This window comes from Podarcis filfolensis (assembly GCF_964270895.1).
Source record: "Podarcis filfolensis genome assembly, chromosome: 11".
NCBI classification, from domain to species: domain Eukaryota; kingdom Metazoa; phylum Chordata; class Lepidosauria; order Squamata; family Lacertidae; genus Podarcis; species Podarcis filfolensis.
The window spans coordinates 56,559,779-56,586,774 of NC_139613.1; the positions used below are offsets into that span (position 1 = coordinate 56,559,779).

Below are 26,996 nucleotides of genomic sequence, written 5' to 3' on the forward strand. Positions count from 1 at the left end.
ATTTTTCATTGACAGCTGGGAGCTGGTTCCTAAAACCAGATGAGTCTTTCCATACACTTTAATAGTCTTAGACCTGGTTTAGGAGCAAGTAACATGGATATTCACACATTGAGGTATCCTCGGCCAATACCAAGGAAACCAGTGATCCAAAACATACTGTCGTATTTGTTAAGTTGTGGGTGAACATATCAGACGACACAGTGATTCTTCAAACAGCTCTTGTTTATTCACAGGCCAGGACAGAACTGAACTGAAGAGCTCAGTCAGCCTGCTTATATAGAGCTCCAATACAATGTATCTGTAACAATTTTCTAAAACTATCCAATCACTGAACGTCACTTTCGATCCCTTATTTGCATAACTATCTACAGTATCCCCTTGCTGGCCCAGGGTGAGAACTTCAGTACATAACAGTATTTCTGTACCTAATGAACTGAGCTAGCAAAATGAATTAAAATTTACACAACAGTCTGAATATATTACATTGTTCTTTCTTTCTTCAGCCACTTGCTTCCTTCATCTTATTTATCCATTTGCGGCTGACTTTCACACTCTGCTTCCCACCCTCCCTGCTTTGCACTGTTTTTCCTTAACCCTCCTCCATTGTCCATTTTATAATTTGTCAATTATTTGCTTCATAACAGTGAGTCAGGTCCTCAGAAGATGAAACTGAGAACTTTATAAAAAACATTGCTGGTTTCACAAGAGCTGCTTAACTGGTTTTTAAATTATGTGTAATGATGCCATATTGACCCACACAATCATTGTTTGACTGTCAATGTATTTAAGACTTACAGTTTCTTCATAGAAATACTTAAACTTGAATGCATATGATGCATATCACAGTGAAACATAAAAATACAAAAGAATAAAAGAAGAAGCTTTGCCCCTATGAGAAGAGCCTGGATGTTGTGTTTTATTATGGTGAGGGATGGCTTGACAGAGAATATATCTAATTAATACCACAATCCTGTTATGAATGCTTATTCAATCTCCGAGGCTTATATGGAATAAAGTAGACATAAAATTGCAGTCCTCCTACATACATTTTCTCCACTGAATGCAACAAGACTTTTGAGTATGCATGCTTAGGATTACATTATATGACTGTACCAGTTCCTGGGAACAAGAAGCCACAAGTTTCCAAGATCAAGTAAATATAATGAAATCTCAAAGCAGTTAACAAAGAGAATAAAGCAATAAAATTATCAGAAAAAACAGTTCAAAACAACAATTTAACACGTTTTTAATAATCAGGAATGAACCAAAAACAGAAAACACATATAAACAGTCTACATATCTGGGCAGGCTTGTCTAAACAAAAGCGTTTTTAGCAGGCGCCGGGAAAAACTATAATAATGGCACTGCCTGGTGTCAATATGCAGAGGATTGATTTTTTGCAAATGTGGAACAGGTATTATGTGGAGCCCATAACGGTGCTAGTCCTGCTAGTTTATTCAGTGCCCGTTCATTCAGAGACTTGCTTCTGAAGAAACATGCATGTTGTAAATTACAGCAGGAACCGCTGCTGCTTACCAGGTGGGGGAGGGGAGGACGCGGCTGCAAGGGCATAGTGCAGGGGTCTCGGGGGAGCTCCACAGGTGTGTCTGCACGACCCCAACCTCATCACCGCCTTGCCCCTCCCCCTCCCAGTAAGACACAGTGACCCCAGTGCTGAGAGGCTCTTGCTATATCTCCACTCCGCTGGGTGGAGGCCAAATAGGAATTTTATTGCCGCTTGAGAAAGTGCCTTGTATTTCTCATTCCATCGCAACCTACATTCTTCTCCACCACTAAAGACAATTACATAAATAAATAATGCAAGCAGTCTTTTATTTCCCATGTCTTTTCTACCTGCATGCTAGATTATGCTACTGTATTTTTCTGTGTATAAGAGTAGGCTCCCCCCCCAAAAAAAAATAATGTTAAAAATTAGGAGGTGGCTTATACATGGATACATCTCTCCCCCCCCCCCATTTTCTTAAATCTGAGTCCCCCAAAAGAAGGGGCATCTTATACATGGGGGTGACTTATAGACGGAAAAATACAGTAAATCGGCAGAGGTGCCAGCTTGCAAGGGCAGTTGGGGGGAGTCAACATTGTGTGCATGATGTCATGTGTGATGTCAATGTCCTGACATCGCGCGGAGCTGGGGGTGGAGTTGAACACAGCAGCCATGTGTCTTCAGTGGCCTCCTCTTGGCACTGCCACCGGTGTTTCAACCCTCCTTCCTTTCCGCAGCAGCAGGAAGAGGAGAGGGAGCTGGCCACTGTAGCCATGCCATGCTCAGCTCCACAATTCGCCTTTACGCTTTTTATACATGGTGGGGCAACCAAAGCCACAAAAATATTGGCGTGTGTGTGTGTGTGTGCGTGCGTGCGTGCAAAAGGGCTTGGCCCCCGGGAGCTGGTGCCCCTTCGTTCATGATATTGTTGCAAAACTGGTGTGTGAATTTATAGGTGCTACAGGCTGCTGGGCCAAGTAATTACTAACGCAGTATCATCTGAAATCTCTGGAGTGGCAAGGCCTGTCTAAGTACTGAGAGCCTAGCCTTCTGTCCTTCTCTGCACAACAAAACAGAACTTTCTGCCTACTGAATGTCTCCTGACTACAGGAACATGGGTTATAAACCACACTGTCCATATACGGCTCATTGCACAGCCCCTATGTCCAGCCCAGATACAACCAATAATTAGGATTTTAAAAAAATCTTTATGGTGGAATTTCTCTGGCTTTCTTTCTCTAATTAAAAAATGACATGGTACACCTCTCTAGTTTAGACTGACTATACTGTGCTTATGCTTTGATCTTCCTTATCACACATTAGATCTGCTTTTTGCTTGTTTCTCTTCTTAATTTGCTGCACTGCATCTCACAAGCTATTCTGAGAAACCAGTGGTAACATTTCCTGCAGTGCAAGAGAGGCCATGTTTTATGCTGCTTTTCTCATGCTTTTTCTTTATAATGTTTCAGCTCATCCACCATATACCATGTGCTTTAGAGTGAAATTCTACCCACATGAACCACTGAAGATTAAAGAAGAGCTCACCAGGTATTTTTTTTTTATCCCTGTCTGTTCATTTAGTCAATATTTTGGGAGCATGGCTAACTCTTATCATCACCTATGATATGCTAACCTTCTACACTTTAGCTAACTAAAATTGTCCACTCATATGCTGGAAATTTTAAAAACGGCTTCTGGGAGCTGAAATTCGGCCACCGGTGATTAGTAAGAGTAAAGGTGTTTATATGAAGCACTCGATGGTGAGGCACTGGTAGAAAATGGGATGTGAAGCTAGATTCCTGGGCTCCTTTTCTTCTCCTCTAGCCCAGTAGGCCTCTTGTGATCTGCTGCTTTTGAAATTTCTGCAGAGTTAATCTGTGGCATACTTACTCAGATGTAAGTCCCACTGGGTTAAGTAGGCTTCACACTCACATAAATGTTCATAGTTTCATTCTGGTGGGGCAAGGACACCCACTTGTGCCATGGGACTTCCTCTCCTTTCCTTGTGTGCCCTGTGTGCTCCCCCCAGCTCTCTGGGGCAGATGGGAGTGGGGGCCGCAGAGAGAGGAGAGGGCAAGGAAGCCCCATTGCATAGGTGGAAGCCCTTGTATCTGGGGGGAGGATATAGTTGCATACAACCCACAGTTCAAGGTATTCATCTGTTTCAAAAAAGAGCTATGGGTTTGGACAGTTCCACTGTGCATAGAAATAAAAGCTCTAGGTCATGGGTAGGCAAACTAAGTCCCGTGGGCCAGATCTGGCCCAATCGCCTTCTAAATCCGGGCTGCGGATGGTCTGGGAATCAGTGTGTTTTACATGAGTAGAATGTGTGCTTTTATTTCAAATGCATCTCTGGGTTATTTGTGGGGCCTGCCTGGTGTTTTTACATTAGTAGAATGTGTGCTTTTATTTAAAATGCACGTCTGGGTTATTTGTGGGGCATAGGAATTTCTTCATTCTCTCCCCCCCCCAAAAAAATAGTCCGGCCCCCCACAAGGTCTGAGGGACAGTGTACCTGCCCCCTGCTGGAAAAGTTTGCTGACCGCTTCTCTAGGTTCTGGAGCAAGCCTGCCACTAACCAGCATGCCAACTTCTTGTTTTCGATTAATTTTACTTCACTTATTGTTTTATTTTCTTGCAACATCTTTATTGGCCTCGTCTATGAACAACCCTGAAAGTGCTAACATCATAAAAACGTAAAAAACAAATAATAGTTAAAGTGTGGCCACCAACAGAAACAAAAAGCCAAAATGAAAATGGCCATGGTGAGAACTGTTTTTTGCGTTTTGGTTTTTTTACCAAGTTGTGCTTCATAGGAACACTTGCTTTATAGCTGAAATTATGGAGCTAAGTAAACGCAACAGTAGAGCGTTGCAGTAGAAAAGCCTTGCCCAGACTGGGATCTTCCACGGAAGTTTTACAACTCCCATGAGACTTGTGCTACCTGGGTCTGCTGGGAATTGTATTACAAAATATTTGGAGGACACCAAGCAGTGGAAAACTCTGGAAGAAGTGCTTCCCTACCTCTTTCAATCCCTAATTTCTCCCCGCTAAAAACAGGGTGAGATCTGCTGGCACAAGTGTGTGGGGAGGTGGTAGATGCTTCCTGCATTCCAGAGGGCTGGGAGACACCCCCAGACACATTTTGGCAAAGTGTGGGTAACTGGGGTGGGGGGTGGGGAGAAGTCTCACTGTGCAAATGGATTTCCATCATGCCAGTGAGCGGAGAACCCTAATTTTGTACTCATTTTTCTGCTGTGCCTTCCATGGGCATAGCCAGGATTTTTGTTATGGGGGGACAGAACTGATGTGTTTGGTCAGTTAGTTAAGTATTTCTATTGTTTTACGTGATCTAAGGGGGACAGCTGCCCCCCTGCCCCCCCTTGGCTATGCCCATGGTGCCTTCATGTTGATGAATGTTTTTAGATGCTGCCCATTGCAAACTGGTGATTGTTTATTTTGAGCAGTTCAAATTATTCATAAATGAAAATGTAGTTTATTAAAAAATACAACACTACGAATTGGCAGGAGGCATTATAAATTATTTTTTCAGCGGCATAAATATTTGAAATAACATCAGTCTGTCTGGGAAAAGAAAACATTGACAACCCTAGGGAGAGGCTGTGTGAAAATGATGTTTGTTTATTTTGACAGCGCACTGTGTGTAGCAATTTGGCCTGTTGGCTGACATTGCCAATTAAGTGTTTTCCTCCATAGGTTGTAAAGATCTTTCACTGAGCAATGGGGGAAATAGTTAAACACCTGGGAGCAAAGTTATGGTAAAGTCACAAATTTAGCAAAAGCAAAATCACCATAATTTCTCTCTCTCTCTCTCTCTCTCCTCTTTTTTTGCACTGTATGCAGCATTGATAGCGAAGCTTAAAGGGTGCAAAATCCTTTACAGAGCTAGTGTGTTCTATCAGTTTTTGAGAATGTTATTTTGGAATTTGTTACTGAAGAATCCTTTGTTCCCAGCTTTCTAGCTGTCCCTAAAGTCGTAATGATGAGACATTGGCAAAGTAAATTTTGGAACAGTCAGATAAGCAAGGGAAACCTTTTAACACAGGGGGCTGCTTTGTATACTACATTTTTATTTGGGACTCGGAAATTAATACCAGCATACATGCCTAGTATCATCATTATTAAGAAAAACATTTCTAAACTGCTCTTCATCCGATGGATGCTAGAAAAATGTACAGCAAACATAAAAATGAATCCAAAATGCAGTTATAATAGCCATCAAAGCAATTACTTACTGAGAGGCAACAAAAGATTTTAAAAGCTAACAGCAGGTTGAAGCAACAGTTATGATGAATGACCCACTTCAAATAGTAATCCATGCATTTTGCATGCTAATTGCACATGGAAAGCAACTGTTAAAGGATTGGACTGCTGTTCCTGTCTATTTTGGAGGTAAAATCTGCAATTTATGCAAATAGATTCAGTTCATATAAGATGTTATACATATGTTGTTGAAACAAAATATAAAGAATACTTCTAGTAGCACCTTAGAGACCAACTAAGTTTGTTATTGGTAGGAGCTTTCATGTGCATGAACACTTCTTCAGATATGCTGCTGTTTTTCCATTTATTATATGCATAATATGCATTTTTAATGTTTCAAAATGAGCTGCAGTACTACTACTATTAATAACATGTAGATACTCATCACACTACTGTGTTTTGCAGTGCATTAAATGCTGAATGAATATACTTTTTGAATTGTGGGTGATTTCTGTTGCAAGGGAATATGTTTGCCTTCATTTGTGAGTGAAGATGAAGGACAAAGTGTGCTTCGTGAAATAGATGCAGGGATACTTTAATCCAGCACTGTCCAACTTATGGTTCAAATTGTATACAAATATGAGCTGTCATCTGATAAGAATTTGGTTTTGGAAACCTACACACTCTATGCTGTCAGTCAGAAACAGGCAACACTAAAAGATTATGTCACCACTACTGATCTTTTCCTAAAAACCTATTTACGCATTATCTCACACTTGATCCTTTCTTTCAACCTTTGAAAACATCAACTTATAGCGATGGGGAAATCCAATGTATCTTGTGTGTAGAACAGCGTAGCATGTACTGAGATGAAAACATTAAATTCCTCTCTGTGGAATTTGTATCAGTTCTCACCAGAATGCAAACAGTTCCCCAAATGTGCTCTTTAGCCAGAGCAAATTCCCAGGGTAGTGCAAACTGATTTACACAACTAGGAAGTGTTATTAAAACTTTCCCCCTTCTTCATTTAGAGGCTAGTGTGGTACTTCAAAGTATAATCATACTGTGGACTTATTTAGCACATTGCCTTGTGAAGTAAGACTTTTTGTATCTGTTCACTATAGTGGAACAAATTTTCTCTCTCGAGAACCACTAGCACTTATGTAATGTGAATTTTTCAAAGGAGTTTAATGAACTGTGACTGGCCAAAGATTACATTAGGAAGATGCCACAAAAAGGACAATTATGAATGAAGCACAACAATAATGAATTCTGCAGTAACCTTCCTTATTGGACCCCACCCCCAAACAACTTTTTGAACGATTAAAGATCCCTGGATTTCAGAGTAGAGCTGGGATCCAAATTACTAGAGGACTGAGTGTAGGTTGTTGTTGTTTTGTCGAGAAACAAAAGTCCAAAACTTCCCCTTTATGTGTGTGGAAATAGTTACACAGATCTTCAGATCCTAGTCTAGGGATGTAGTTTTAACCTATGCAAAAAATGTATGTGGCGCACAGTTGCGAATATATTTTCTTGTGTGTTCCACAGGAGGCAGCAATCTTGAGCAGAAGACCACTAAGAAAAGGATTCTGCTTAACCCTTGCCTTTCCAGTCACTTCCCTCACAAAACAGTCCCTTCCCCCAAACGCCTTTTTCCACTTGTGGAGAAAAAACATACAGATGCCCCTACCTTTTCCCGCAAGGGGAGAAGAAAGCGGCTGGGAGAATGATTCTGAGTTGGAAAATGGCCAGAGGGCAAAAGGTCAAGCAGCCCATTCCTTCCCTCTCCTAGTCTTTTATTTAAGATTCAGCCTCCCAAGATTCTGCTTTTGGTTAAAAAAAAAAGTCATGGGAAATGATATCTGAACATGAAGTGGGGTCCAGCCACATATGAAAATGTGCTTTCTCTCCTTGCACTTTTTCTTAGCATTTTGATTAGAATTGCACGGCAAACTTCCACTTCAATGCCTTAGTCTGATGGCTGGAACAGAAACACTGAGCATGGTTTGACTCAAGAGTAGACCCAATGAAGTAAATGAACCCAACCTAGTCATTTATTCCAATTGGTCTACTTTGAGTAAAATACCACCCTGTGTAGATTTATACATGGGAAAAAAATGAATGCATTTGCTGACGTCCTGAAAGTCTTCTGTAGGAACCAATAATATATTGGAATCTTTTAAAGCGCAGTTGTGATAAAAGGAGTATAAATTAAATATTGCATCTCAGCTTTGTTCATAAGCAGCATGCTTAATGTCATTCTTTCTTTTTCAACACATGGCCTGGTTGGTAGAAAGGAGAAAATATATTCGTACCAGCAACCTGCTTTTTACTTCTGCATTGGCTCTCTGGCCAATTACATTAGCTAATGTTGTGATGTACATTGATTAAATGAGAATAAAGGCAAAATAAATATAGAAACAGAATCTTCATAAGATAGGGTCCCATCCAACTCTATGACTCCATGTGTGTTATATATAGTATTTTTCCTTACACCATGCAGGTACCTTTTATACCTACAAATCAAAAGAGACATTTTCCATGGCCGCTTGCTGTGTTCGTTTTCTGACGCTGCCTTCCTGGGCGCATGCATTGTCCAAGGTAAGTGAAGACAACAGCATCTTCAGACCTTTTCTCAGCATCACGACCAGATATATATATTGCAATATCAAAAACCTTATGAAAGTTTTATAAACTAATTTGGTTTGGATCCAGATTTAGTTAGTCATAGTTTAGTCCCATTGAAATTGATGTGATCTTAGTTAGCAATAGCAGCAGCTGCTGGGGGTGTATGTGGGAGCAGGGACGCAGGTGGCGCAGTGGTATAAACCACTGAGCCTAGGGCTTGCCGATCGGAAGGTCGGCGGTTCGAATCCCCATGACGGGGTGAGCTCCCATTGTTCTGTCCCCGCTCCTGCCAACCTAGCAGTTCAAAAGCAGGCCAGTGCAAGTAGATAAATAGGTACCTCTGTGGTGGGAAGGTAAACAGTGTTTCCGTGCGCTGTGGCTTCCGTCAAGGTGTCCCGTTGTGCCAGAAGCGGCTTAGTCCTGCTGGCCACATGACTTGGAAAGTTATCTGTGGACAAACGCCGGCTCCCTTGACCAGAAAGCAAGATGAGTGTCACAACCCTATAGTCGCCTCTGACTGGACTTAACCGTCCAGGGGTCCTTTACCTTTACCTTATGTGGGCGCAGTCTCCTCCTGGCAATGGCAGTGTTGCATTTGCTGGTGGAATAAGGCAGCAGTGTAGGTGGTGGAGCTCCAGGTTGGTGGGAGTGATGCCATCGCTGGCGACCACTTGCGATTTCACACTGTCCCACCCTATCCCAGTACAGTGGTACCTCTGGTTAAGAACTTAATTCATTCCAGAGGTCCGTTCTTAACCTGAAACTGTTCTTAATATGAGGTACCAGTTTAGCTAATGGGGCCTCCCACTGCTGCTGCCGCCGTGCGATTTCTGTTCTCATCCTGACGTAAAGTTCTTAACCTGGGGTACGACTTCCGGGTTAGCGGAGTCTGTAACCCAAAGTGTTTGTAACCTGAGGTGTTTGTAACCCAAGGTACCACTGTACCAGGAAGCAGTGGCATCCACTGCAGGAACCACTGCAGCTCTGCCAGCTAGATATTATTCATTCGTTTGTTTATTTTTCACAGAACTGGTGTTCTGTTTCATTGAAATAAAAGCTCAAAGCAGATTTCTCACAGAATGAAATAATAAGATTATTTACAAGAAAATAAGAAACGATAAGCTAAAAACTAGATTAAAACGCATGCTGACTAACTTGTCCCATTAATTTCGGTGGGATTTACGCCTGACAGGCTTAGTCTGGAGACATCCAAATTATAAATAAATATGTAGCTGAAATAACAGGCTGCGTGTAGCTTTTTCTGTTTCTCTTTGGAGAGAGCGTTCCATAGGCACCACAACCAAAAAGGCCGTCCCTTAAGATTTGAAACTGCCAGAGAAAGGCTTTCTGAATGACATTTAACAGGAGAAAGAACCATTCAGATACCTGAGTCACAAACTATATAGGGCTTTAAAGGTAAGCACCAGTGTCTCAATATTATATGCGGAGGTCTATTCATATATTAATTACAAATAATTCACTGCCAGTTTATTTTTTGTGACTAGGGGTTCAATTTAGCTCACTGCTCACATATTTGGTACTTCTTCCCTAATCTTTCTTTGCATTTTTATCTGTGCAGCTGAGTTTGGTGACTATGATCCTGATGAACACTTGGACAATTATGTCAGTGAGTTTAAGATTTTCCCCAAACAATCCCAAAAGCTGGAGAGAAAAATACTTGATATACATAAAAACGAATTCAGGTAATTTTGAAAGCTGATTAAAAGATATATTAAAAGAGGATTATTTAACTATTATTTGTTAGTGCTTTCTGCAGGTTGTAACTTACACAGGTAGAAAATAAAAATCTGTATTTTAAAGGGGTCAGTAGATGATAATGCAATATAAAATTTTGCAAGTCAACAGATCTGCTCAATATGTTATGATCCAAAACTGAGCAGATACCATGGTAAGGCCACAATTAAGCTCATTGATTTCAGTGAGCTAACACAGATGCAACTCCATATCTGATTGGTTTAAAAACACTTTGGTTTAAGAACGGACTTCTGGAAGGAATTAAGTTCGTAAACCAAGGTACCACTGTATAAACTCTCAAAAGATCAACAAGTAACATATAATCACAACATACATAGTGTTTTATATTTCTCTATTTTTTACCTGGATGTAGCAAATACTGAACTAGCGTATATGAATGTCACTGCTACTCACAAGTGGTAATTTTGATTTTGCTGGTGAATTTTAAAGAAAAGAACATGGTTGCTATCTAAAGCTTTAGAACATACTTTGGTGTTCAGTTACTTTCTGGTTAAACATTTTACCATTTCCTAAAGAGCAGCTATGTTAGTTTGTGGTGCCTTGCAGTAAAAGCTAACTTGTTTATTACTGCAACATATTCACAAAGCAAGAGTCTACCTCTTTGTTTTTTTCAAAAATAATACTTTTATTTTTCATTTTCAGATTTTACAAATATTTTGACAAGAAAAACAAAATCTTTACAAATCTAAATTACCTTCCCCTCGACTTCCCTCTGCTGCTTTCTGCAGTTACTTATTTCATATATTTTTATTACTGCATTTCCAATTCAAATATATTAACAAATTTCCCCAAACCTTCCCCTTAATTGTCTCTTACTGCACATGTTTATATCAGTCCTGCTAATGTTTTAATTTGTTTACAATATGTCTTCAAATAGTCAATAATTCCCCCCATTCTATTTTTAAAAGTCTACTTTGATTATAGTTCTCTTTCTAGAATAAAATCATATGAGAGGTTTTGTTACTGCTTTCATTTCAGTTGCCATTCTGTTGATTTTGTGGTAATTATCCTTTGAAGGATATTTTCTTATTACTGTTGGATGAGCACTTTTAATGTCCATTACAGTTTGTAAACATTGTTGTTTGGTTTTTATTAGCTTGAATTTCTGTTCTAGTTCCTTTGAGACTGTTCCGATGTAAAGCAACTCATAAATGTAATGAATATTAATAGCTTATCATCATCATCATCATCATATATATGTAGAACATTTCTCTCCATTGACATATTATTTGATAACAAAACAGAATAGAGAGGACAAACCATTTCTCTCTTTCTATAGACATTTGTGGCATCTTATTATTTTGGAGATAAACGTTGTTTTGGGAAAGGCTGCCCCCTTCAGGCATACTTTTCAACTGAAGAATTAAGAGCATACTTTAAATTATCCTGCAGTAGATGTGAAAAGTGTCATGGAATGTTGCTAGAAAACCATCGGCTTTGTTTATGTAACACTTGCAATTACCAGCAGATTCCAAGACCTAGAAGTAGTCAGAAGTTCATTTAGGGAGAGATAAACTGTGCTAGCTGTTAAGGTGCTACACTCAATATGCCAGCAAATTTGGAAAACTCAGCAGTGGCCAGAGGATTGGAGAAGATCAGTCTACATCCCAATCCCAAAGAAGGGCAGTGCCAAAGAATGCTCCAACTACCACACAATTGCACTCATTTCACACGCTAGCAAGGTTATGCTTAAAATTCTACAAGGTAGGCTTAAGCAGTATGTGGACCGAGAACTCCCAGAAGTGCAAGCTGGATTTAGAAGAGGCAGAGGAACCAGAGACCAAATTGCAAACATGCGCTGGATTATGGAGAAAGCTAGAGAGTTCCAGAAAGACATCTACTTCTGCTTCATTGACTATGCAAAAGCCTTTGACTGTGTCGACCACAGCAAACTATGGCAAGTTATTAAAGAAATGGGAGTGCCTGATCACCTCATCTGTCTCCTGAGAAATCTCTATGTGGGACAAGAAGCTACAGTTAGAACTGGATATGGAACAACTGACTGGTTCAAAATTGGGAAAGGAGTACGGCAAGGCTGTATATTGTCTCCCTGCTTATTTAACTTATATGCAGAATTCATCATGCGAAAGGCTGGGCTGGATCAAGCCAGAATTAAGATCGCCGGAAGAAAAATCAACAACCTCAGATATGCAGATGACACAACCTTGATGGCAGAAAGTGAGGAGGAATTAAAGAACCTTTTAATGAGGGTGAAAGAGGAGAGCGCAAAATATGGTCTGAAGCTCAACATCAAAAAAACGAAGATCATGGCCACTGGGCCCATCACCTCCTGGCAAATAGAAGGGGAAGAAATGGAGGCAGTGAGCGATTTTACTTTCTTGGGCTCCATGATCACTGCAGATGGTGACAGCAGTCACGGAATTAAAAGACGCTTGCTCCTTGGGAGAAAGGTGATGGCAAACCTAGACAGCATCTTAAAAAGCAGAGACATCACCTTGCCAACAAAGGTCCGTATAGTTAAAGCCATGGTTTTCCCAGTAGTGATGTATGGAAGTGAGAGCTGGACCATCAAGAAGGCTGATCACCGAAGAATTGATGCTTTTGAATTATGGTGCTGGAGGAGACTCTTGAGAGTCCCATGGACTGCAAGAAGATCAAACGCATCCATTCTTAAGGAAATCAGCCCTGAGTGCTCACTGGAAGGACAGATCCTGAAGCTGAGGCTCCAATACTTTGGCCACCTCATGAGAAGAGAAGACTCCCTGGAAAAGACCCTGATGTTGGGAAAGATGGAGGGCACAAGGAGAAGGGGACGACAGAGGACGAGATGGTTGGATAGTGTTCTCGAAGCTACCAGCATGAGTTTGACCAAACTGCGGGAGGCAGTGGAAGACAGGAGTGCCTGGCATGCTCTGGTCCATGGGGTCACGAAGAGTCGGACACGACTAAACGACTAAACAACAACAAACATAATGCAGTATCCAAAGGCAATGGGCCAGCACAAGACCATGCAGGGAACAGTATCTGCAGCATGAGAAAGCGCCTGTTAATGTGTGCATTTTTGCAGGATGGGCTTTGCACAAAATGACAAGATTGGTCTCCGTGATATAGGTACACAACTAGGGTTGCCACAGTTGATGAGCTTTTTTAAAGGAAAGACCAAGTTGAGCTTTGTTTCAAAATCCCAGGCATTTTGCCAAAATTCCCCCTAGACGATATTTCCAGCAGGAAATTCCAGGCGTAGGGCAACCCTGTACACTGCCTCTGTGGTTGTGCATCTTGCTTTGCATGCAGAAGATCCCAGGTTTTCAACCCTGGGCCTCTCCAGGTCAGGCTTGGAAGTCACCAGCCTAAGCCACCGCCAGTCCCTATAGAGAAGTATTGAGTCAGACAGGCCAGTGGTAAGTTTCAGTGTGAGGCAGCTTCCAATATAGTCCTGTGTTCCTAGGGAACATATTGTGATGGCTTGTGAATGCTCTCCGCAAGAAATGCCTCTGCTCACTCAGAGATACATATATACAGTCTTTATTTTACATATGTACAAGCAGCACGTTACAATCATGCATCCGAATCCTCTGGCTCAGATTCTTGGAGTGCCTTATGCCCGCCCCTTCTCCAACAGAAAATATGTGGAATTTTCATGTGATGTCTCTGTCCCCTCCTCTTTAACACTCTCCTTTCCTTGGCAGATGGAACAGGCATTGTTTCACTGCCTGTGCCAGAACTTCCTGTGCGGTGTTGAGGCTCTGGTCCAACATCTGTGAACTGTCCCTCCTCCTGGCTTTCCCTTCTTTCCTCCATCGCCACTTCCTGCCCCCCCTCCTCTGCCTGTCTTTCCTCCTCCCCTTCATTCTCCGTCAATACCATGACACATATGCACACAAATCTGTCAGCTTCTGTCAAGTGTAAATAGGTTGCTTATGATCTCTTCAGGTACTACTTCAGGGGACCCCCCCCCACAAATAATGTCTGGGTAAAATTGAGCAAGTGGGGAAAGTGAATTTTAAAAAAGGAACTATGGAGCCAGGCAAGTTGATACAATAAATGTTTGAGTGTGTTTAACGTGTTTTTATTTTTTAAAAAAACAGCTGCCTGTTTGGGGTTGGGATTTAGGATCAGGATTGTGCTATGCAAGGAGGGGTAACGCTTTCCCTCTGCGTCATGGTCCTGTTGAAAATGCACCCGTCCTCAAAGCTGACGCTACCCCTGGAATGGAAGCTGATATTTGTCTCATTGCAAGACTGACTGATAGGCAGGTGAAAGCAAGACAATCTGTGTAGTGCTATAGATAAGCATATATTTCAGGAAATAGTAAATGAAAATGAAAACAAGTTGCACAAAACAGCAAGTGAAGTCACATCAGACTGCAGGTAGTCCAAAGTTAAATCCTGTGATTGGTAGAAGGGGCATAGAAACATTTTTACTTAATACAGGATGCTTAATTCTAGTTCCGCAGGGGATCCATAGGTGCTTAGTATAACTGTCACATATTCTACACTTCAAAGCCTGAATTAAATGTTCAGTACTGTATTTGTAATATTGCCACATACTCATTACTGGCAGATAAAATATTGCTTCCATCTTCTATCCTCTGAGTTTAGAAAGACTGTCATGGGGTCTTCCCAGCTCAAAACATTTTTCAGATGTTATTTCACTGCTGGTGATTTTTGTTTGTTCAGCGCACTGTGCCATATTAAATTAGCATAAAGTGTCTCTGAGAACATTTGCAAGATCTCACTCTTTTATTCCACATTAGTCAATACACATTAGTAAATACTGTCATCCTATCTTTCTCTCTGTTCAAAATCCTATCACAAATTAGAATTATCAGTCCACACTACAGAGTGCAGTTTCAATATCCTTTCATTTCTGTATATTAATTACTCTTAACGTGCTGTTGGTAACATGTTTCAGGTGGCTAATGAATGATTAAAAATTGTCATATGCACATTTTCAGTGCTTGTTTATGGCAGCATTCTAACAATTCAGTGATGATACTCAATGTATTTTTAAAAGAATTAACCCTGAATACCATCACTGCAAGGGACGCAGGTGGCGCTGTGGTCTAAACCACTGAGACTAGGGTTTGCTGATCGGAAGGTTGGCGGTTCGAATCCCTGCAATGGGGTGAGCTCCCATTGCTTAGTCCCAGCTCCTGCCAACCTAGCAGTTCAAAAGCACAGAAGCGGCTTAGTCATGCTGGCCACATGACCCAGAAAAACTGTCTGCGGACAAACGTCGGCTCCCTCGGCCAGGAAAGCGAGATGAGCGCCGCAACCCCAGAGTCGTTCACGACTGGACTTAACTGTCAGGGGTCCTTTACCTTTACCTTTACCATCATTGCAATGGTTGAGTTTTATGGAAATGCTGATCTCTGAGCCTGACTGCAACGGAATCTCCTAAGAAGGTGCTGACAGAAGGCATGGTAGCTTTAGAGGACTGTAATTAATTAGGCCTTGTAAGCTTTTCATCAGTTTGTCCACCATAGTGAACAAAGAGGATGCTACCCTAATTGACTTAGAAACTATCAGGTGCTAAATTTGTGTGATGGGGGAAGTTTTAAGCAGATATTCAGCATTACTAGTTTTCATGTTGCCTTAAGAAGTATGACATATCTGTGACAGAGTGAAAAGAGCAAATCAGTAACCAGGTGTTGAAATAAATAGTCGAGTGCTGTAAATTAAGACTCAGTAGAATGATATAATATAATGTAGTATTTAATTCTGGTGGTCAAAAAAATCCCAGGTACTAAATTTATTTCTGCTAATTGAACATACTGTAGAAACCTCCTGTGGCAGCATTAGGATAACAATTTGTCATGGGGCCCATGGATACAGCAGGGCAAAACAAATTATCAGTGAACAAACTCCGTATCACATGCATGAGCTGCTAGGGAAATGGTGACTCACAGTGACAGGTGCCAAAGTGGGGAAGAAGCATCTTTTTCAGGTGTAAGAACATTTGCCATTTTCTTCCTCATGAAGATCTATCAAAATGTGGAGCATAATCTTTGTGAAAAGCAAACAGAATTGGTGTCTGAAAGCTGTTCTGTCTGAAGTAGATGTCAGATTTCTAGCTGTACTTTCTAGAGGTGCTTCTTGTCGTTGTTCTAAATGCACCACCTTACACTTTTATCATAAAGAAAGTTCAATTCACATTTATTCAACAACAATTTTATGGAGTTTATTATTTTTGTTTTTAATACACACATACATACATACATACATACATACATACCTATATACAAACCATAGTGGCTAAATGCTGGTTCTAATGTAGTTTTGCTCATAGGGATGGACCTTCATATATATTTCATTCATTTTTACCTCCAAGAAGCTCAAGGCAGACATAGGGGGTTCGATCCTACAACAATGTTTCCTTTTCTCACCCCAGCAGCTTCCTTTCAATATTTTCCAGAAGATCTGGGGTCATTGCTGGGTTGTGTTACCAGGGGGGTGAGAGGAGAAAATTCTAACTTAGGCAATCTTGAGGTACAACCCATTCTTCCCTCCCATTTTAACCCTACAGCAGCCCTATGAAATTGGTTAGACTGAGAAAGAGTGAGCGGCTCAAAGGCATCTGGCTGAGTGAGGGAAGGCCTTCCCTGTCCTAGTCCATCACTGTCTGTTCAACAAACATAGGAGTCATATGGAAGGCTAACACATTTATCTACTATTGCATGGCATGGTTTCAACCACTTCTGGGATTCTTCACAGAGCATTGTCTGACTCGTAAGAAGAGACAGATAGAATTACAATTGTACTAGTAGCAGCAATGTGTACATAGGCCATCACATATCTAACTTCAGACAGAACTTTTAATTTCGCTTCACGCAATGCTTTTCAATATAGCTCACACACTAGTGGCTACTAGTCACCAAGTGTACAGTAAGTGCTTTGAAAATCCTGATTTTATTTTCTGGATACACATTGGAACATTAGAGTCATTCAGTATTAAAGGCGCACATTTTAAATAATGTGGACTTTCTTTCTTGATCTGCGATCCAGCTATTGGTTTATAATTTCTCTTTCCTGCTGAGGAGATGTGAAAGAGGGTGTTAAATTTGAAGGTGTCAATAAATCTGAAAAGGATTTTTGTTCCTAAGTTGTTTTAGAGTCCTGCTGTATTCTCTGTTTTAAGGTCTGATAAATTTTCAAATGCCATTTGAAAAATAGCAGTGTTAAGTCTAGAATGTCTCTTTCTACAGATAATAACCCCAATTTGTAACTCGGGTTGTGAGAAATTAGTCCTCCTACCTCTTCTGTAGTAGCTTGCTGTACAGATTGTAAAATGGCATTTCTTTTTTACTGATCAACGTGGAGGTTCTGTAATTTCAGCTTGTTGAAATTCTGCTTATCCTTCTCGAAAAAGATCTCTGCAAAGTTCATACTCTCAGCAAGATGTACTTAATGTGAAGAGTACGTATTGGGATGGTGTGCTATTTCAGCAGTCCATAGTAGCTACAACTGCTCCTCTAAATTCCACTTACCCGGTTTTGATTGCACCTCTTCTGCTTTGATCCTTGCAACTTCTACATTTGTTTTTAATTCAAGTGTGAGACCAACAGCTGTCCCAGATTCCAAACCCGTCAGCAAAGACCGTACAGAATTTCCCCTCTCACACTATTATGACACACTTAAGATCATTGCTCAGCCGCTGGCCCCTCAGTGGAGCTATAAGCAATCATGATATTAAATCTAGCTTTTGGACTGGATTGCTTAGACCCTGCCATGGCCTAGGGGAAATCTTTTCATTGCATTAGTTTGAAATCATTTGAATCAAGGTCTGGCTTAACAATGACTCACGCTGACAAGAAAATAACTTTCTGTCCTTTTCACGTTACTTGAATGGTTTCCTAGGGATATTCCCCTAGAAATGAGGGGCTGGGGCATATTTCTCATGGCAGTTTGTGTGTCTCTGTGGTGGCACCTTCTTATAGTAGTTCCATCACCTACTGTGCCATGTTGCTCTTGCTTGCTACGCAAGTTGGCTCCCAATACACAGGTAGCCCGTATGCTGATGGCAAATCATGCTGCTGGCATCAAGATGGTACAAAGGAGACACACAGGCAATAGGTGTTCTAGTCCCATAATTACCTGACACTGCAGTAAGTAAAATTATGCCTTAACCCCTGCAAGGACCTATGTGACTGCCTCTCCTGGTATGCCCCGTGGAAGACCTTAAGGTCCATAAATAACAACACTTTGGAGGTCCCGAGCCTCAAGGAGGTTAGCTTGGTCTCAACTAGGGCCAGGGCCTTTTCAGCACTGTCTCCAACTTGGTGGAATGCTCTGTCCCAAGAGACTAGGGCCCTGTGGGATTTGACGTCTTTCCGCAGGACCTGCAAGATGGAGCTGTTCCACCGGGCCTTTGGCTTGGACTCACTCTGACCCCTTATAAGGGACTTGGTATATAAATTTTCCCTTGGTTTTTTTGCTGGCCCATGTAGGACCAGCATGGATAGCTGGCTCGGGTGAATATCTGATGTTTCCTCCCTTTATGGTCTTGATTTATGGGCTACTACTAAAATGAGGCTGTATTTTAAGCCGTATTTTAATTAACTGTTTTTTTTCTTTTTTCTTTTTTCTTTTTTCCTATTACATTTTATTGTAATTTATATTCAGTGTTAGCCTCCTGAGCCTGGCCCTGGCTGAGGAGGGCAGGGTATAAATAAAAAATTATTATTATTATTATTATTATTATTATTATTATTATTAAGAGGGCAAAGGCATTCTGCTCTTCCAGACTTACCTGCAAATTCCTTTGCTTCCAGCAACAATAGTGAAAGGCTGTTTAGCTGTTTCCATCTTTGGGCCTTTAAAACTACCTTTAGATGTTGAGCTGTCTTTTTTTATAATATTTTTATTCATTTTCAAATACAAATTTATTTAACCAATATCAGAATTTATCACATAATCTTCTTCTTTTTTTTTACTTCCCCCAGTTTCTCTGCCAATCTTCCGTTTTGTTTATTTATTCACACATTTTCTGATTTTAATATTGCCTTTGATATATAACCTCCCCGATCTTATTCCCTTTTTTACAATATTCCTCATATTTTCACAGAACCTCTTGAAAGCCTACAAGCATTGTCTGTTCATCACAGATACTTTTCAGATAATCTGTAAATTTTCCCCAGTCCTTGGTGAACTTCTGATCTCGCAAATATCGAATCTTCCCCGTTAGTTTATCCAGTTCTGCAAAGTCCGTCAAGTTCAATCTCAATTTCAGTTTCAATGAGCTGTCTTGAAGGGGTCTGTGACGTTAACATATGGGAGTGCTGGAGGTGAAATAGTTAATCAGGTTACCCAATCAGAACCCAGGGGAGTGGAGTCAGAGGGACTATAAAACCAGCTCTGGGAAGGGCGGAGAGGAAGAGTTCGTTGGGAGTTGGGTAGTTGGTTGGAGTGGGAGTGGATTGGGATAGATTCTGTGGGTAGATTGAGTTAGTGTAGCGAAATAAGCTGAGTCAGGAACAGTTAGGGGCTAGGAAGACGAGTAAATATGTGAGAGGTGGTTCAGTGAGTGAGAGCAGGTAGCGGAAGTTATAGGTCTGGATAGGCACCCCATGAATGTAATTGACCGATACCGTTTATGAAACCACACACTTCTTAAACTGCAATAAATAAATGTTCTAATTTATGTTCCAATTTAACCCTGACTGGACTCAGTATTGTACCAGGTAGGGCCTGGGTGGTGGCAGCAAGAAATAAAATGGTGGCACAGGGATCAATAGACGGTGAAACGTCCGGGGACCCTGTGTGATCGCCACAGGGCCACCCAAAGTTCCCTGTAGTATTGTGCAATGATACTTCAAAGAGAGCAGGGAAAGTGCTCTATTGCCACAATATCCATGAAAACCCTCCAAGTGTCCCTATTTTCCGGGGACAGTCTTGGAATTACGAAACCCACCCCAGCTTCTGATTTGATCCAAGAATGTGCCCATTTCTCCCTGCCAGTGCCACCGCCACCGAGCTTGGGCAACTTGTCGTGGCTGCTGGGGAGCAGGTGAAGAGGAGGAGAGGCTGTTGCTGTCGCTGCCGAGCCCAGCCTTGCGTGACGCACCATCTCAGAGGTGCCTGCAGAGAGCAGGGCCACCCTGGTTGCGAAGAAAGCGAGAGCGGAGCAGAGAGCAAGGAGTCTTGTAAAAAAAATAAAATGCTTTGTGCACCCATGTCTAACCTTGAGGAGGTTTGAGGAGGGTCAGTTGGGTGGGGAGTGAGTAATGCCCCTATTTTCATCTGAGGGAGGTTGGAGAGTATTCCATGAGTTCCACTGAAAGAGTAATTTTACTGGATTTAGGTTCCGCGCATGTGAGTAAATTAACACCCCCCACACACACATCAGGACAGGCATCTGCATGACTGATCCCATAAGTCAGTGCTTTAATGAGGTAGCTTGTTCAATTGGGCTATTAGATGGAAATCAATTAGTCTACTAGGTGCTTTTGTTGGTTTTTGTTTTGCTTAGTTTGACAAGAATAAAATCTAATAGCCCAATTTAACGTGCTGCCCTTGAGTACCCCCAGAAAAAAGCACTGTGTGTTGTAGACCAGCATCAGAATTCTTTCCCTGCATTCAGTTTTATGTTTTACTGCGTTTTTTTGAATTGGGTGGGGTGTGGGGTTTTTTTTTGTCAAGAGTCAGTGGAGTTTGCAGATTTACTTTTCTTCTCTTTCCTCCACATTGTTAGTGCAGCCCTCCCTGGTACAAAAGCAGATTTGTATTTTGCTCTCTAAGAATTTCAGAAATGACTCCTTCCTGTATTTAATTTCTTTGTCTATTACTGTCGTCACTCCTTTTCTCATTTGTGACATGAACATGTGACATTGCTTGTGAAGTGGCCAATTTCTTCACAGTTTGCCTTGGTTAAAATGTTTTAGTTGTTGCAAATCCAAAACTAATAATTACTAATATATTTTCATTTTCTTGGCTTTCTACCCATTCCATTTCCAAATCTGGGAGGCATTACTACTTTAAAAAGAGTGCAAATGCATAACATAAATTCTATCTACTACTGTTAAACTGATTATTCTGTATTTGACTGCTACTTAATATTGAGTTAGACCATTGGCTCAACTAGTCTAGTAGTAGTATTTATATCCCACCCTTTTTCCCTGACAGGGACTTAGGGGGCTTACAGATAAAAGAGAAGCAGCTACAAACATAGGAAAAAAGCTATTATTAAAAACAGTTTAACATTAATAATATATAAATACGTTCTACTAAAACATACAGATCATTCTGACTTGCCAGACAGGCAGTGACTCTCCAGATGTTCAGAAGACATTTCTTAGTTTGGGGGCACAATTTTTTTCTCAGTTGCAGATCCTGCAATTGCCATATTTTTCACTCAATAAGACACAGCAAGTTTTTGGAGGAGGAAAACAAGAAAAAAAATATTCTGAGCAAAACAGTGGGTGTATGATTTTTGTGTTTCATGCTGTGGCCACAGACATGTGATTTGACGATGAGTTTGGGGTAGCCCAATGCAAAAATCCTGAGAATCCATGTGGATCTGTGCTTTGTAACCACATTTTTGCATTTTTGGATGCGTGGTTTTTTTGGTGCAGGCTGTAGCCATGGAAATGCTATGTGATCTGGTGGTGAATTTGGGATGACCCAATGCAAAAATCCCGAGGATCCATGTGGATCCGTGCTTTGTAAATCTGGGCCCATCTGCCTGCAGTTGCTCTGCAGCAGAACTCTGCACAAATGCTGTGCTGCATATTGGTGAATCATTCTGCAAAGCCAGGAGCGATCTGTATGGTTCCCTCCAGATGTTGGTGGACAACAGCTCCCATCATCCCTGACTGTTGAGCCTGCCAGCTGAGGCTGATGGGAATTGGGAAGACTTACCTTTGTTCTGATTTACAATTCAGTTAATCTGTAGGTGGGAAGCAGATGGGGTTGAATATCTCACACATTGAAAAAGTAGTTTTTTGCTTACTTTAGATAGTTTAGCATGGAAGGAGAAGGACCCATGCTTTCCCCAATATCCTATTCCCCAATGCAAATCCATAAAGAGGTCACTCTGTCCCAGGGAGAAGAAGAGCAAAACGAAAAATAACTTTGAAATTAAGCACGGCTGTGGAAGTGTGCACCGGGAAGTAGTATCTAAAGTGATCAAATCAATTATGATGACCATTCGGTCACTGAGAGCAAAATAAAGGAGAAACTTCCATCTCACAGATTCACTTCCACCTGCCCCAGCGCAAAAAGCTGAAGGTCGCGCAGTAAAGGAAACCAGAGATGAGGGGGCCATACCAGTTCTGAAGGATCAAACTCATTCCTACCATTAATTTTAATGATCTTGCCGCACTGCTGGGTCACATGGCGTGTGGAGGGGAGCTTCCCAGGTGGAATTATGCCTTCCCCATGATCCCACCCCATCCCCACACACTCAGGGCATGGGAGGAAAAGATGGGGCAGGGGGAAGATGGTGCAGGACTTCCGCTGATGGGGCATATTAGGTGATTCCTTCCCCGTGGGTTTGTCAGGAGGCTGGAGGTGACAAACGCCTCTGCTCTCTGTGCATGGATCATGGATTACTGCACAGCATAGCCTTAATTGTGGCTAATGCTAACGGCTTTTGATAATATTCACACCGCCACAAAGCATTTATGCAGACACTCTGTGCAGTAGATTTATCTGAAGTATGTATGTCAATCCTTGCTGTTTGGAAAAACACACTACTGTTGCGCCAGATCAGCAGGCATGCATGACATGGTTTACCATTTGGATCATGTTCGTGATTGGGATGCATGCATCGTAAAGTGGAGTGTTCCACAAGAATGCTGACAGATTCAAGTCTAGGCCTGGAGAGACAGACATGACCAAAATACCCTTGTTTATTTGCTTGTTTATTTCCAGAGCAGGAAAGAAACACATCTTAATAGGAGTGCTTCTTTAAAATGAATTTAGGAAATAGGTCATTGGAAACCAAGACTGCAGCTTATTTCTCACTGAGCTCCAACTGTCCCATGTGCACCAGAAGAGAGCAAATATTTGAAAGATACTTGATAGCCCCTGATTAACTGCACAGCTCACTGGAGTCCCGAGAATATGTCAAGAGCATCTAGGCTTAATCCAAAGGGATTAGGTGCTGTGAGAGAGTACGAGCAGAATCATATGAAAGATCTCCTATTTCCCCTCTCATGATAGATACCTTTGGCTGAATTTTTTTGTATTTTTAAATTATTTTCATTATGTTTTCTTTTAGGGGTCAGAGTCCAGCTGTTGCTGAGTTTAATTTATTATTGAAAGCACATTCTTTAGAAACCTATGGTGTTGATCCCCACCCTTGCAAGGTAATGTATTTATTTTATTTTTTTAAGCACAATTAAGCACAATTTTCCATATTTAGTGCCTGTTCAATCCCTCCCCTATCTATGCCATTAAATATGTACTGGCCGACCATGGGTGGGTCCCCTACTATGGGACGTGGGTGGCGCTGTGGTGTAAAACACTAAGCCTTGGGCTTGCCGATCGGAAGGTCGGCGGTTCGAATCCCTGCAACGGGGTGAGCGCCCATTGCTCAGTCCCTGCTCCTGCCAACCTAGCAGTTCGAAAGCACGTCAAAGTGCAAGTAGATAAATAGGTACCACTCCAGCGGGAAGGTAGACGGCATTTCCGCTCTGGTTTTGCCAGAAGCGGCTTAGTCATGCTGGCCACATGACCTGGAAAAACTGTCTGCGGACAAACATCAGCTCCCTTGGCCAGTAAAGTGAGATGAGCTCCACAACCCCAGAGTCGTTCGCGACTGAACTTAACTGTCAGGGGTCCTTTACCTTTACCTTTTTAACCATGGGTGAAGCTCTCTATATACAGTAAAAATGCCAGTGGTTGGTGGTAGGTACCTCCACGTGCAGTCAAGCACAATTTGGAGTATCTGTTGGGAGCCTGATCATTCTAATAGTAAATAAACAGCCATGTATTGCCTTTTAAATGTATTTGTGAGAGGAGGGCACTGGTTTACTTTTGTGTATTGTTATTGTTGTTATGTAATTTGCATTCTCATTGTGTGTTTTTATGTTGTGAACCACCCTGTGATCTTCAGATGAAGGGCAATATACAAATTTAACAAACAAATAAACAAACAAATATATTCAATACATTGTTCAATGCAGTACATTAAGTATTCTCTCTGTAGTATGCTAACAGAGTACACTTAAACTTATCTTTCATTGTAACTATAAGGTGTCTTCTACAGGACAGAAGTGCTGGGGAAAAAATTGTAGCAGTTATCTTACTGTGTTTTGCTTCATGTATTTCCAAACTGCTTTTTAAGGCAAACCGTATGAAGGCATTAAAAATGCATACTTGGAGTCAGACAACAAAGGCCAGTTTGGTCCTATCAATTTCAATGTTACGATGCCAGTTTGAGTGTTAAGAGTGCTAGTTTAAGTGGTTTGTTTATCCCACAAAAATTACATAGTACCTTCCTGCTCTGGCGGGAAGGTAAATGGCATTTCCGTGCGCTGCTCTGGTTTGCCAGAAGCGGCTTGGTCATGCTGGCCACATGACCCGGAAGCTGTACGCTGGCTCCCTCAGCCAGTAAAGCGAGATGAGCGCCGCAACCCCAGGGTCGGCCACGACTGGACCTAATGGTCAGGAGTTCCTTCCTATTTACCTAATAAGAAGACCTAGCACTCATTCAAAAGCCAGAATCAGCAGATCAGCATTCTGGGCCAATATTTGACTGAGTGAAATGACATCAGCATGCAACAACAGAGATGACCCTCAGGTAAATGAGGAGTGCATCACTTAATAGCAGCAACCAGTGCATCTAAAACACACCTAAGTTGGAGTCCAAACTGATGTAAGCTGGATGTCAACATGGAAAATGACAGGAAAGGCTCAAAAACAGGTTCCTGAATAGACCAAGTGGAGCTGATTAGAAATATAGTACAGTACTACCTTGGGGACATGGGTGTAGCGAAGAGGGGGCAGCAGGGCAGCTGCCCCCCCCATCAAGTAAAGAAATAAAAAAAACTAACTGACCAATTACAACATAAATAGCTCAGTTCTGACCCCCAACATATATCCTGCCCCCCTAACATAAATTCTGGCTACACCCATGCTTGGGTTTGAAGGGAGGGGAGAAATCACTCTGTTATTTTTGCATAATAGTGTAGTGTCTTGGTAAAATTTTAAACATTCTTCACTATTATGTGTCTCTCCATTGCTACAAAAGTGTCTTGCACTGGTATAAACTATAAAACTTAGCAAGAGAGACTATCATATAAATGTACTTACATTACATTTTTATGCTAACAATTATACCTGACCATTGTGTTAATCCTCCTGCGCTGCCCACTAAACCTGATTATATTCTGGCAAACTGTGACAAGCTGGCTTTCTTAAACAGCTGGAACACCAGCTTAAAAGCAAATTCATAGGATCTTCTACAATATGAGGAAATATATGTAGCCAAATATTGAATTTGCTGCATGTTTGAACACCCCCCCCCACAGTTTTTAATTTGTTTTATCTTTTTTTCCTTTCTTTCAAGGATTCAACAGGGACCACAACATTTTTAGGATTCACAGCCACAGGTTTTGTTGTTTTCCAGGGAAATAAAAGGATACATTTGCTAAAATGGTGAGCTGAAAAATGGTTAACTGAATATGATTTTTAATGTTCTAACATGTCTTGGTTTCTTCCCTTCCAAAAACTTACGTTGGAAAGTCTTCCTATTTTTTCTATATATTCATTGTAAAGCGTTTTTAGAGAACCAGGATTATTAGTCCACATTTAAACCATGTGATCCAACATGCAGCCCAAGAGCCATTTTTTGGTGGCTCTTGGCAACATTTGAGAAGGAGGTGGGAGTTCTCTAGGACCCTGCCAGAGCCTTCCCAAAACTCAGCGCCAGGTGAGATAGAAGGAAGTCATCCACATTGTGGGAGCTAAGCAAAAAGAAATGGACACTTTCCATACATTCAGAGAAGCACTTACATCTCCAAACTTCATGCATGTATAGCAGTCATGTCAAACCAGTCGATTGTGATCTACCAGTTGATTGCGGGGCATCCCTGCTTGATCCTTGTCGAGATTGCGTGATCCTGATTGATCGTCCTCCCCCCCCAAAAAAAAAACCTCAAGAGCTTTGGTGAATTCTCCTCCAAAAAAGGTCAACAACTTTGGTCAGTCCAATGTTTAGATCACTGCCAGTTTTTTTTATAGTGGGACTAGATCGCAGTCTCTTGGGAGTTGGACATGCCTGATGTATCGGGTGAGATTCAGGGTTTGTTAAAGCATTACTTTTAAGTATCAACATGACACAAGTCTTAAGATCTTTCATATCTCTTACACTGAGAAGTAGTACTACATATACAAACATAATTTCTCCCTGAATTCCAGACTCATCCCCAGAAAGAATGGGTTTCTCTACAACAAGGAAATCCTTTATTTTAAAAATGTGACTCAAATATGGATCAGGCATTACTCCTTACCCATAGGGAGGGGAAGAACATGCCCAAGACTCATACTAGATTGAGTGTAACATTATGCTAGCTTTTGAAGCTGATTCCAATTTACTGCCCCGGCAAATCCAGTCTCAGATTAAGCACTGAAGTGGCTTCGCCTTCATTTCTGCTTGTGAAAGTGACCTTGCTGTACAAATGGAGCCACGGCACAGGACTGAAGTACACAGAAGTTGTATTCTGAACAATATTTCAGCGATTTCCTTTTATTTATTTGAATGCTTTATAGGCCACTTACAATCAAAGTGGTTTACATAAAAAATAAATACATCCTGGTACACAAGTATGCAGTAAATATAGGCGCAACTGTTTAAGAAAAGAGAAAATCTAAGTCAATAGAGCTAACATATATTTAACAATAATATAAATTCTAAAAAAGAGAAAATGTGTATAATCTAGCTTTCAAAAACATCCTAC

At 41.2% G+C, this 26,996-nt stretch overlaps 1 protein-coding gene across 2 annotated transcripts in view; it reads left to right on the forward strand.

The window, feature by feature from the left end:
• Positions 1-26,996, forward strand: part of FRMD3 (FERM domain containing 3) — a 127,350-nt gene that overhangs the window by 76,346 nt on the left and 24,008 nt on the right. For both annotated transcript variants that reach the window (XM_083576853.1, XM_083576852.1), the window contains 5 exons: positions 2,974-3,052; positions 8,232-8,329; positions 9,936-10,059; positions 23,315-23,402; positions 25,607-25,695. In XM_083576853.1, the coding sequence (XP_083432979.1) occupies positions 2,974-3,052; positions 8,232-8,329; positions 9,936-10,059; positions 23,315-23,402; positions 25,607-25,695 (478 nt within the window). The remainder of the gene's footprint in view (positions 1-2,973; positions 3,053-8,231; positions 8,330-9,935; positions 10,060-23,314; positions 23,403-25,606; positions 25,696-26,996) is intronic.